Source organism: Musa acuminata, chromosome BXJ2-4, assembly GCF_036884655.1.
Source record: "Musa acuminata AAA Group cultivar baxijiao chromosome BXJ2-4, Cavendish_Baxijiao_AAA, whole genome shotgun sequence".
NCBI lineage: Eukaryota > Viridiplantae > Streptophyta > Magnoliopsida > Zingiberales > Musaceae > Musa > Musa acuminata.
In genome coordinates, this window is record NC_088341.1 from 38,800,915 (window position 1) to 38,813,561 (window position 12,647).

General features: G+C 41.1%; 3 protein-coding genes across 3 annotated transcripts; 2 read left to right on the plus strand and 1 right to left on the minus strand.

The window, feature by feature from the left end:
- Positions 1-553: 553 nt before the first annotated feature.
- LOC135610783 (protein PHOX1-like) lies at positions 554-6,960 on the plus strand. The gene is made up of 3 exons (XM_065105705.1): positions 554-3,114; positions 3,740-3,976; positions 6,562-6,960. Exons 1-2 carry the CDS (start codon positions 1,251-1,253, stop codon positions 3,886-3,888), a joined length of 2,013 nt encoding a protein of 670 aa, XP_064961777.1. The 5' UTR covers positions 554-1,250; the 3' UTR covers positions 3,889-3,976; positions 6,562-6,960.
- A 2,321-nt stretch (positions 6,961-9,281) lies between these two features.
- Positions 9,282-11,084, plus strand: LOC103983191 (small ribosomal subunit protein uS17). The gene is made up of 6 exons (XM_009400385.3): positions 9,282-9,431; positions 9,910-9,950; positions 10,035-10,135; positions 10,431-10,575; positions 10,654-10,743; positions 10,831-11,084. Exons 1-6 carry the CDS (start codon positions 9,420-9,422, stop codon positions 10,922-10,924), a joined length of 483 nt encoding a protein of 160 aa, XP_009398660.1. The 5' UTR covers positions 9,282-9,419; the 3' UTR covers positions 10,925-11,084.
- Positions 11,085-11,159: 75 nt separating this feature from the next.
- Positions 11,160-12,366, minus strand: LOC103983190 (uncharacterized). The gene is made up of 2 exons (XM_009400384.3): positions 11,922-12,366; positions 11,160-11,839 (listed from the first exon to the last, which is right to left on the minus strand). The coding sequence occupies exons 1-2, from the start codon at positions 12,243-12,245 to the stop codon at positions 11,282-11,284; spliced, it is 882 nt and encodes a 293-aa protein (XP_009398659.2). The 5' UTR covers positions 12,246-12,366; the 3' UTR covers positions 11,160-11,281.
- Between the last annotated feature and the right edge of the window lie 281 nt (positions 12,367-12,647).

A 12,647-nucleotide genomic window follows, 5' to 3' on the forward strand; every position in this document is an offset into this window, starting at 1 on the left:
TGTTCACGATGTTGGTGACCGGGACGGTTTACAAGCTTAGAGGCATTGTATGGAATCCGATTAAACAAAGTTAAAGCCGAGGCGGAGATGTGTATATATAATCCTTCAAAATAAATGATAAATTAAATTACATTATAATTTTTAAAAAATCATTCTGATAATAAAAATAATTAAGAATACTTCATATTGTCTATTCAAATCAATTAATATTAATTATAATTATAAATAATTCATTTGGGTTTCTTAATGGATGCTAATGACAAGGGAAATGAGAAGACACCGCATTGCCTTCGCCTCCACTCCTTCGCCTCTTTCCGCCACCGTGCAGAATTCTTGGAGTGTAAGGGACCTACTCGAGTTCAGGGAACTCCTCCTACACCCGTCCGTGCCTCTACCCGTTGAACTACCTGTCGGTAACAGGGGGACTAACGTGGGCCCCGCTTATGTTGACGTGGTGGCAAACGTGTGGCCGACAGGCTTCTATTTGGGATTTTAATCCACCGCACCGACAAGACGATGGCTCGCCAATTTGGACGGTCTCCTCCTCTTGCACGCGACAAGTTTGATCTTTTCTTGATCTTTCGCGTCGCGTCCTCTTGGTTTTGGCTCCCATCTCCGGCCCTGTGCGAGAATCCAAGTGGAGGCTATGATGGGGACGCGTGTGGTGGCAACGGGATACGGCCAATTTGGATCGTGAGGCGTTGGTGCTCTTGGGGACGGTGAAGCCTTTGGGACATTCGATTCCTCCTGGGAAAGCAATTTGGTGCCGTCTCCTTCGAGGAAGGAGAAGACGACTCTTCTGAGTGCAGAAAGGTTCCGACTCTTTTGAGGTCCGAAGGAGGGACGAGATTTCTCACCCGGAAATCAGATAAGTTTTCTGTGTCTTCTCCGAATTCTTTGTGGCTGGTAAAGATTGGATCTTGGGATGCAAGATTGAGTTTTTATTGCCCAGTTAGGAATTCTGAGCGAAACCCGTGTTCGATTTGATATAATCCTTTTGGGTGGAGAATCTTTCGGTAGTTCTGGCGGATTAGACGGGAAAGGTGCGGCTTTTTGTTCCCGGTGTAGGGCTTTCCTTGCTCCTTTGGGCGATCGACACAAAACTCGTCAACACAATCAGATCCCATTTTGTTATGTTTGCCCTTTTGTATCGTATTTCGTTCATACAAATCAAATAGTAATCAAAGAGAAGAAGTGATTTTCCTTGGTCCGAAAAGGATTTAGGACTTGATTATACTCGAGAATTGGAAATGGGTAAGCCGACTGCTAAGAAGAAGAGTTCAGGAGGTAAACATACTGATGCGAACTCAAAGAACAGCAGATCCATCGAACACAGCCCAAACGTCTTTGATGAGGATACGACAATCTTCATGGACATGGCTCGTGATTTGAAAGAGGAGGGCAACATGTTGTTCCAGAAGAGGGAGTATGAGAGAGCAGTGCTGAAGTACGAGAAGGCCATTAAGCTGCTTCCAAAGAACCACATTGATGTTGCGTACCTCCACAGCAATACAGCAGCCTGTTATATGCAGATGATCCCTGAGGAATACCACCTTGCAATTAATCAATGTAATCTAGCTCTCAAGGTCTCACCCAAGTACAGTAAGGCACTACTGAAAAGGGCCAAGTGTTTTGAAGCCTTGAATAGGTTGGATTTGGCCTGTAAAGACGTCGACCTAGTTCTGAGCTTGGAGCCAAACAACCTCACAGCATTGGAAATTTCAGAAAGAGTTAAAAAGACAATGGAGAAAAAGGGCACCGTTTTATATGATAAGGCTCTTTATCCACTGCCAGAACCTCCGACAGTGAAAGAGAAGCTGAAGAAGAAGAAGAGGAGCCATAAGCCCATGGAGAAACAGGTTGAAGTTAAGGAAGAGCCTATGAAAAGCGTGAAGTTAGTTTTTGGGGAGGACATAAGATGGGCTCAGGTACCAGCTAATTGTACAATGTTGCAGCTGAGGGAGATTGTTGGCAATAAATTTCCAAACCTGAAGGCTGTCCTTATCAAATACAAGGATAAAGAGGGTGATTTGGTGACAATCACTACATCTGAAGAGCTGAGGTGGGCGGAAGAATCTGCAGACCCGCTGGGGTCTGTTAGGCTTTATATTGTAGAAGTTAACCCTGATTTTGAACCTTTGCTTGAAGAGGCAAAAAACAGCTCTTTAGGGAGGAAGCTGGACAGAGAAACTAATAGCATATCTGAAAATGGGAGCATCAGACATGACAATGACAAGGTCTCTTCAGTTTATATTGATGACTGGATTGTGCAATTTGCTCGGCTATTCAAGAGCCACGTTGGTTTCAATTCTGATGAATATCTGAACCTTCATGAGTTAGGCATGAAACTGTTTTCAGAGGCAATGGAAGAAACTGTCACAACTGAACAAGCACAAGAAATTTTTGAAATCACTGAGGATAAATTTCAGGAGATGGCAGCTCTGGCATTCTTTAATTGGGGAAATGTGCATATGTCTCGAGCAAGGAAGAGACTGTTCTTATCAGAAAATCCTACGAAGGAATCTATGCTTGCAGAGGTGAAAGCTGCATATGAGTGGGCTCAGACCGAGTATGTTAAAGCGGGAAAGAGTTACGAAGAAGCTTTGAAATTCAAGGCTAATTTCTATGAGGGTCTTCTTGCACTTGCACTGCAACAGTTTGAGCAAGCAAAGCTTTCATGGTATTATGCAATTGGAAGCGAGGCAGATTTGGAGACATGGCCTTCATCGGAAGTTCTGGAGCTATTCAACCAAGCTGAGGATAACATTGAAAGAGGAACAGAGATGTGGGAAGAAATAGAAGAGCAGCGGTTAAAGGAACTCTCCAAACCCAATGAGGAAAAGACCTTGTTGCAAAAGCTGGGTTTGGAAGACTACTTCATAGAGCTCTCGACTGATGAAGCTGCAGAACTTGCTTCTAACATGAGATCTCAGATAAATATATTATGGGGAACCATACTTTATGAGAGATCTGTTGTGGAATTCAGATTAGGTATTCCACTGTGGGAAGAGTGCCTAATGGCGGCGGTGGATAAATTCAAACTGGCAGGGGCTTCTCCAACTGACCTTGCTGTGATGATAAAAAACCACTGTGCCAATGAAACTGCCCAAGAAGGTATTAATATTTGTCCTATAAAGGCTGCAATTGTTTTTTTTTCACCTTTCAATTATGATTAGAAGAAAATATATGAGATCAAATGTCTGGAAGTTCATATAACTAAAATTATTTAAATCTTACATATTATATACGACTGATTTGTGTAAAAATTCATCAAACATGGTTTATTAATTTGTGTCAAAATACTTGAAACTGATTTGTGTAAACCTTAGATGTGTTTTTATCCTCATTTTGGAAATACCAAGTACATGATGCTTGCAGATAGTTACCAGAAGATTGATTGTTAGGACACAAATTTCTTGGCACTTGCGCATATTTCTCTCCAATCCATGGCCTATTGATAAGGTTATTTCATTTTAAAATTAAATTTCATCTAATTGTTTATTTCATATTCCTAACCGTGTTCTTTGTGGGCACATAAAGGCCTTAGGAGGAACTCTACAAGTGGTTCAACAATCACCTTGACACCCAAATACCTCACCTCTGTTAATGTTGTTAAATATGCACCTACCTAATCAGTGATCTATTATGTATCATTAAACTTTGAGCATCCTCTTGACTCCAGCTGGCCTGGAAATGATCCTGCAATTCAAATTCTTAATTGCTTTTCTTTTATTTGCAGGATTAGGCTTCAAGATTGATGAGATAGTTCAGGCATGGAATGAGATGTATGATGCAAAAAAGTGGATAAGTGGTGTTCCATCATTCAGACTTGAGCCTTTATTTCGGCGGAGAGTCCCAAAGCTGCATTATATACTGGAACATATATGATTTATAAATTTATTTCAGCAACACAGTATTAGTGGGTATTGTTGGGAACATCAAAACATAGATTCTGCTGTCTTTATATTTCAGATAGGTAGTTTTTTCTTCTAATCATGGATGATTAAATTCTTTTTTCATCTCTAAAATTGCTAGCACTGCATAGATTCTGTTGTTAAGATATTATTAACCCAAATTAGCTGTAACTTACTCACTGATTATAGGACTTGTTTTCTAGTCTTGTAGTTCTAATTTTATGCAAAGCGTTCTATTATTTTCTTCGCTAGAATTGCCAGTACTAAAATTTTTTGGAACTATATTAACATCATTCCCTCTTGAAGTTACCTTTTTTTTTTTCTTTCTTCTTAGTTCACAATATTTGCTTTAGTTTTATGATTTCACAATTCTCATCTTTTTTCTTCCAGGTTTTTCCAAATAAATGATTCATGAATGAATTAGTAGAAATGTTTGATTGCAAATACATTTGAATCTCTTGTATAGAGTCACTACTAACTGAAATTGTCATTTTGGTCAAGTCGGTTAAGCCATTGTTTAGAAAAATGTGATTCCATGAAGCTTGTTATTCTGTTTTTCTGAGTCAACACTTGAAAGCAAGAAATGCTCCTAGAGAGTTGTATTCAAATGCAAAGCATTGAAATGCATTTGAACACAGTGGACTGGGGAAAAGAAGTCGTGCAACTGTGTGATTATGCCATGTACAGAAAGCACATTTTGATGCCAAAAGTGGCATACCCTATCTTGTATCTGGACTGTAATGCTGGTTCAACAATACAAGTGGGTCCGGCAAGGATCAACCTTAGCTGCTGAACTTGAGTTCATAGATTTATTAAAGTCATCTGCTGTTTTTGTAATCACCCATCTGCTATTAAGCCTGAAGCTAGGACAATTCATTTCAGAAATTGAGTATGTAACATAATCACTTGATGTCTTGCTCAGAATGGTTTTGTATTCTGAAATGATAGAAAATTGGAGGACAAAACATGGACGTATTGGATCAAGGAATTAGAAGCTGAGAACCATAGATGCTTTTTTTTAGTGGTAAAACACATTTAGTTGATCAGAGATGAAATTTCTCCTATCCTACCAATTTTACTACTAGTATGTACTGCCGCAGCAAGAACACTGTGGTTGTCTAACTGGCTCGATTTGGGTTGTTCTTCCAGTTTAGGTCAAAAATTTGTTAAAAAAGGTACATAAAATTGGATCTAGAAAAAAAATTGCTTTTATCCCAATTTAAGTGATATCCTCATCCACAAACAATTTGGTGATAGTCTAGCAAAAAAATGAAAATGGTGTTCTTGCGAAATGGTTTCAGATCTAAATTTATGAGTGAAAAAATGTGTGTTTGCATGCACCTGTGAGTCATTGGTTCTTGTGTCAAGTTGATCTGGAAGAATATGCTGAAACTATGTTAGATGTTAACAACATGCTTGATGGTGCATCTAAGAAAACTTGCTTTTTGGTATTTTGTACTGTTCAATATGAATCCTTATGATATACAAATTGAGGAGACAACAGGCCTTGGTGTCCTGATAAGATTGCTCCTTTGCAATGTAAAAGCATGGAACCTCTCTCCCTTTGCTCTGGTATGACGGCCAGCTTGGATGATAGTGTCAAGGGGTGGAAGGTGAAAGAGGGGTGACAGTGAATAATAACTTGGGAGAAAGATTTTGCAGGATGCCTAAGATTTCAATCTTTATTGAGGGCCTCAATTGGTTTTATCCACTCTGGTGTTTTGTTCAAACTGGAGAAAAAAAAAATCAATGGCAGGGGCTATTTACCAGTTAGAACTGAGCTGTTTATGTCCCAGTTCTAGGTCATATGGGTAGTTACCAACCTGAATGGGTGGCAATCCATGGTATTGCATCCATGATCTCTCAGTTTGTCAGTCCTCATTTTACTACTAAAATTAGATTTCTAAAAGATGTGTACATGAAAGTTAAAAGTTAAAACTACAATTTTCAATTAATTTTGAATTATTTTAGCCCTTGTCTCTGCTGTTAATGAATTATTTGCGTTATAGTAGCTTTTGTGAGTCAATCATCTCGCAAGATGACAATCTTCTACTAATTGCACACATTAGAGTGGAAATAATCCAAAACTTCATCTTGGTTTAACAACCACCACCTGAACTGCATGTGAACTATAGAGACTTGTAAGTTCATTAACATATCAGCTCATATAGAATCAGTGGTTTGGAATCTTAAGCACCTGTATCAATAGGAGCTTATCTTCTGAACTTGCTTTCATATAGGATGTCATCCTCTTGTGGCTGCTGTGTTTGTGGCAACATCCAGTCTGTATATTGCACTATTATCCTAGGTGGTGGTGACGGGATAAATTCTAGATGGATTTCAGGAAACTTTTCGATAGGTGGTGTATCATGCTTTAGTAGGAACTAACATAAAACTCCATTAGTAAAGAACAGGATGTTGACAAATTCCGACTTTTCTATTAGCCTAGCATTATGATATCTGCAAAGGTATTTTTTACTGCTAATGCTTAACACCAACTTGAGTGGTCTCTTCTGTTGGAGCAATATTGCTAGCTCCATAACTAGAAATCAGGCTATTACTATTAAAAACTTTCCATCTAGGGCAAATGATAACATTGCTCCAAGAATTTAACCCCATCTAACAGAACTTTTTGCTGCCATTGCAGGGGTCCTTGTTCATGGGATTATATATTCAATTGTTCGCTTGCTCTTGTGGAGAAGAGTTTGTCGATTCGGAGTCACACAGCAGAATTCTTTATTTTCCTTTTCATGCACCAGGTTGGAAGCCTAGTGCTATATGTGATTACTTGGTACTTGGTGGTGTAGCATAAACTTATTTCAAGTTGGAGTCCGACATGGCCATTGTCCAGCCCTCTTCATATTGGCTGAAGAAGTTTGATTTTTTATGTATTTTTGAATTTTCTCCTAGGATAATACATGGTAATGGTCATTTGTTCTGAAGGTTTGTTCTTCATCAGAATGCTTAACTTGCTACGTATTTGAACATACAAGTTACTCTTATTAGAAGTTCAGAATATATTAAATTACTTTGGCAATTTGTTGCATATGGTTGTCTTGACAAATGCAGGCCTTGAAATATTTGTGAGAAACATCGTTACTATCTGGGCTACAAAGATTTGAATGAGAGACTTGTGGAAGTTTGATATGAGCTATAGCTTTGTTGGTAGCTTTGAGCTTGTTGTTGTGGCAGTATTATACTCGTTCTTGTATGTGCTATGTCTTGTTACATGATGGCCACTTTACATAAAGGATTACACAGAAAAAAAAAATTATCTCGCTCTCCATGTTTTTATATAGAAAAAAAAATTAAAATCTTTTAAGGGTGATTTCGAAGAAAAATTTATTTTTTGGTATTTTTCCTTTAAGGTGCTTATGTATTCTTTATTTTTTTTCAAGTGATGTTCTTATTACTATGACGTTATAGATGCCTCTCGTTGTCATTTGTCCTTGTTAACTCCAACAATTATTGTCTTCAATTATCATCTTTATTGTCTCCATTGTTGGGGTCCTCTATTGTTGTTCTTGTTATCACCCATTAAACCTTATTTTAATTTATCTTTGTTATCACCCATTAAACCTTTATTTCAATTTATCTTTAAAGTTTTTTTTGTCGTATATTGACCATCAATCTTCATACTACTATATCTCTATCCTCCGTGTAGGCCTTCTACTTTGCTCATAATATTAGTTCCAATTTTGTACCCTCAAAAAAAGAAAAAAAAAGATGGGACTTTACATAAGCGATGGGCATTTACGAGATTGTAAAAAATAAAAATATCATTTAAAAAATAAAAATAAAAGATATCTTTCGAAAAAGCCAAAAAAAATTTCAGGTAAATCACTCATCTTTTAATTTCTTAATTATTTTTCTTTGAAATGTACTGTCACATGCAGAGAATTGAATTGCGATCTGAGGAACCAAGTCTCATCATCATCCTTGTCCTCTGATATGGAAAAGAGTGGCCAAATCAACTCGGTATATTTCCAGTTTCACTTTGACATCCAACACGGTAACCTCAAATCATCTTTCATGCCACTTGCCACCTGAAAAGGAAGAGAAAGATTTCAAAGAATGGAAGGCCTTCACTATGTCCAAGGAGGTCAATTTCCTCCACAAACCAAAACTCTACGTCATGGGTTCTCTTTCTGCAACATGAGCAGATGCTCACAAGCAATACCAATACCAAAGTTCACACTCGAGATTGAGAAAAGTTTAGAGGATGAAGAAAGAACTGAAGAAGTTTCAGTACCAGACCATCGAAACTCTCAATCAGCTGCAGCATCTCCTGGATCAAATATACAGCTCCAAGAACCCTAATCATCAAGACATGGGTTGGGTTTCTTGGCCATGCATACTTGTCTTATCCCTCATTCCCCCACTATCAACTTCAAATCCAGAAACAGTGCTCACTAATCGATACCCAAAAACTTCAACCACATGAGTCTATCAGCATATATCTCCATCAACATTTTGCACTGAATCAAACCACTGCCAGCTGCTGGTCATTGCCACTCATCAGAGAGAACCTTGAAGGCTTGGGGCGGAAGTCCCTCCTCCGGCACAGGCCATGGCTTGATGGCCTAACGATCTGCACGAGGACAGCTTTCATGGACCTCGCCCTCGCCGGCCCTCCTTTCGGTTCCACCGAGCCCGTCGACTGTGCCGCAGACTTGCCGGAATTCCGCCCTGCGCTCCGATGTAGCTTGCACCGGAACGACCCCGGGTGCGTCGTCGGCGAGCACAGACAGGTCCGAGGAGCTTTGCAGGGCTTGCATGAAGGCGAACCAGTGCAGTACTCCATGGATGGAAAGGAAAGTAGGTCTGAAGCTCTCTGTTTCTGCTATTGTCTTCTTGGTGGTATTACCTCCGTGACGTAGAAATGGTGGTGAGACATCAACAGAAGAGATTAGACTACCGAAGCTTTGTGGGCTGCTGGTCATCATTCAAAGCCATTTGTTGACGGCAATAAGATGGCTTTCCTTGGAAGGGTTTCCAAACCATGAGAAAGAGCTGCGTGTCTCCGAGCCCACCGTTTCCTGCGCGCATCGACTGCCATCTACTGAAGCTGTGTGCTGTGGGGGGCACGCGACCTCCTTCTTCCACAACTTCGTTGATTCTTGGCACTTGTTCCTTGAGATTCGTGCTTTGTGAGATCTGCTCGATGTGTTGCCTAACTCAACCGTCGAAGATCATCATCGAAGAGGTTGACATAACCAACCCAAGGTTTAATGGATGCGGATCTTCCATAACATATGATTGAGCCCGATCCGGCCCATAATATGTCAGAGCCCATATATTGAGCCGTTCTCGTTAATCAACGAGCCCAACTTGGCACATTATGAACCCCGGAGCCCTTCTGTATATAAGAGACCGCGTCACCTGGACCGCATCACTTCCGTTTCGCGGCGCTAGGGTTTGGATACGCGACCGATAAGCTCCGTACCTCCGCTCCCTCTTTGCCGCGGGCGCCGCGGTGTCCATTCCTTCGTCGCTTGTTCGATCATGGCGGAACAGGTTAGTTTTCATCTCCACTCTACCGCCTTTTTCTCTGTCATCTGGAGTGGTCTGATTGACGCACGGAGGGATCTGTGGATGTATTTTGGTTTCGTGTTTGCTCATCGGTTGTTCTTCCTTGATATGCTGTTGATCATACTAATGCGTTGGGATTTTGCTTCAACTCTTTCAAATCTTCGTTATTGTTGTCTACATAATTGCAAGTAATATCACCTGTATTATCTTGAATTACGTCGATCAATGCCTTAATTAGATGTTATTTCTACGTTGTTGATTTGTTTTCCCGTTGGTCTTATGTTGCAATACTATTGGCTATCTTGTTTGTGTAATTTCTTCTCTCTGTTAGCCTGTTGGCTACTTTTGGTGTTATTTTCCAAGGGAATCCATGCATATAGTTTCTTAGTGCATTCTGTGCCCTAATTTTGGTCTATTAGGATTGGTCATGCTTTAACAGTCTTTTTGTATGTTCTTCTTGTAGACAGAGAAGGCGTTCTTGAAGCAGCCGAAGGTGTTTCTGTGGTAAGTGAAAGGATTTTAAGTATTAATTGTTCGGAAAGAAATTTATGCTGTGAAATTTAGTATAAGTGTGTTTGTAATTTGCAGTTCAAAGAAATCTGGAAAGGGAAAGAGACCCGGAAAAGGTGGGAATAGATTCTGGAAGAGTATTGGTCTTGGCTTCAAGACTCCCAGGGAAGCCATCGAAGGTCTGGACTCTAACACATCTCTTTCCTTGTTCATCAGACATAGCATGACCATTTCCTTGATGCTGGTTACATGTTTTTTTTCCTCGAAAATGAAGATTATATTAACAGATTAATGGGTACAATAAGAATCATAGCAAAGGCCAATTGTTGTGCCAGAAAAGGTCATCTTAGATGATCTACCAAAATTTTTAATAATTCATTGCCTACGTTTAGAATTCCTTTAGGCTATGGAAGATCTTCCATGAAAACCGAAAAACTCATCTTCACCACATGAACATAAGTGTGTTTGTTGCAGGAACCTACATCGATAAGAAGTGCCCATTCACTGGCAATGTATCGATTCGAGGTCGCATCCTAGCAGGCACATGCCACAGTGCCAAAATGAACAGAACCATCATTGTGCGCCGCAACTACCTTCACTATGTGAAGAAATATCAAAGGCAAGCAAGAAACTGCCACACTGCTCTTATTTCTAATTGCTTGTTTTAGGGATTGAAGATGCTAAGTTCTTCCCTTAGGTATGAAAAGAGACACTCGAACATTCCTGCACACATATCGCCCTGCTTCCGTGTGAAGGAAGGTGACCATGTTATCATTGGTCAGTGCAGGTGAGCATTTTTTTCTGTTCTCCCTTTATGTAGAGCCAGAATTACTGATTGAAGTAAGATCTAAGAAAAATTGCATGGTATCTGCAGGCCACTGGCAAAGACTGTTGGATTCAATGTACTAAAAGTCATCCCAGCTGGATCAACAAGTGGAGGTGGGAAGAAGGCCTTTGCTGCAGTTTGAATCTTACTTGAAGTGCTCTAATTTATCTCCAATTTTGTGTTAGACTCTGTTTGGAATTCACGTGGTTTTAGTTAATTCATTTTTATCTCTGATTGACGTGAACTCGTGTATAATTTCTCTATATTAAGTTTACTTGCGAAATTGTGCAACAATGTGCTAACGACTGGATTCAAGTCCCTTTTTTCTTACATTATTATTTAGACTTGAGGCTTCATCTAATCATTTACAAGCCGAACATTAACTACAACATGCACTTGTTGCTACAGCATGTTATGATGAAATCTGAAGCAAAGCCAAAGCTATCGGATGAGATTTCATCCGATCTTTTCCTGGAGTCAAGTAGGTCGTCGTCGATTCTTACTTCCATTTCCTCAGCCCATCAAGACCCCATGTAGATTTCATAGATCTTTCTTCGGGTTCAGCGAGCAGTGGCTCCCTGTTTTCACTCTCATCTGTGTTTCCCTTCCGAAACAGATCTTGGAACATCTTCCTCTTCCCTTTGTCAGACTTGATGGGTATCAGTGGCGAACCTTCCGGCATCTGTATCGAACTCTTGCCACTGCGTTGGTTTTCCATCCAAGGCCTCCGTGGATCCATCACATTCACGTCCACGGAGCCTAAAGGCCCCTTCATCGCCTTGCAAGAGCCGTCCTTCTTCCCTTTACCTGTCCATAAAGCTGCATTGCCGATGAAGGCTTTGATCGGAGTTTGGTTCTTCGCCTTCTCCGCGACCGTAGAGGGCGCTTTGTCCCCGAGCTCTATATCTGACCACTCCTCTTCCGTGCTCATCGTCGGGCACCTAATGATCACGTCGCGGCAATCGAGCTCGACGCCTTGCACGGCCAGCCTCTGCAGCAGAGGCCTCTTCGACGAATGGTACTCCTCCGCCGAGATGCACTTAGCATAGTACAATTCCTACGATGGACGAGAGAAAAATTCAAGCGTTTTCGCGATGCAAGCTGAAGAAGAATGAGCAGCGTTTCTGAGTCCGGAAGACCTGTAAGAAGAGTAGCTTGTCGCGGATGACGCCGGCTGACTCCTGGTCCTTGGGGGCGGCGATGAGGGTGTCGAGAATGTGGGTTCGGAAAGCGACCACGTCGCTCTCGGGCACGATGCCCTCTTTCCGGAGGCCCATGAGGTGAAGGATCCGGTGGAAAGACTCCTGTTGCCACTTGAGGCTGTCGGAGTGGCGCTCCGCGAGCTTCTGGTCGGGCAGCGGCGGCCGCCGGCTCCTGAGGCTGAAGGGCAGGATCGATTTGCACAGGGAGGTGATGGTGTCCTGGAAGGAAGAGTAGTAGGTGGGAGTGTAGCCGTACGCCATCGTCGTCGTCTTCTTCTTCCTCTCCTTGCAACAAGTCTTACAGAATGTAGGAGTAGTATTAGGGTTCAGTGGTTGTTTCTCGAGCGTGGGGAAGAGATTTAAGCCGTGGAAGAAGACGAGCTTTGAAACGTTTCTGCACAACGGTAGAACCGAAGAAACCTAGCCGTTGGGGGGTGACGTGTCTTAGAGTTTGGAATGAGTAAATGCCCCCTTTAGAGAATATGAGAAAAGAAGAAGGGGTGAAGTGAAAAATCTGTTCTCACATGGATGCATACAGATACATTTGTGGCAAAAGGATTCAACAATCAATATAACTTTCCAGAATCATAGCTTGCTGTTCCAACTAAACAGCAAGGAATCTTTGATGGCAGAAGGGCTCACAAAATGACAAACCATGAAAAA

What these genes read in the sequence shown, in the direction of transcription:
- LOC135610783 (XM_065105705.1), top strand. Translation starts at nt 1,251, where the DNA reads ATGGGTAAGCCGACTGCTAAGAAGAAGAGTTCAGGAGGTAAACATACT. An exon ending in CAATGAAACTGCCCAAGAAG is followed by an intron (nt 3,115 to 3,739) that starts GTATTAATATTT and finishes TTTTATTTGCAG; the next exon opens with GATTAGGCTTCAAGATTGAT.
- LOC103983191 (XM_009400385.3), top strand. An exon ending in TCCCAGGGAAGCCATCGAAG is followed by an intron (nt 10,136 to 10,430) that starts GTCTGGACTCTA and finishes TGTTTGTTGCAG; the next exon opens with GAACCTACATCGATAAGAAG. An exon ending in TATGTGAAGAAATATCAAAG is followed by an intron (nt 10,576 to 10,653) that starts GCAAGCAAGAAA and finishes TTCTTCCCTTAG; the next exon opens with GTATGAAAAGAGACACTCGA.
- LOC103983190 (XM_009400384.3), bottom strand. Translation starts at nt 12,245, where the DNA reads ATGGCGTACGGCTACACTCCCACCTACTACTCTTCCTTCCAGGACACC. An exon ending in ACAAGCTACTCTTCTTACAG is followed by an intron (nt 11,840 to 11,921) that starts GTCTTCCGGACT and finishes CGTCCATCGTAG; the next exon opens with GAATTGTACTATGCTAAGTG.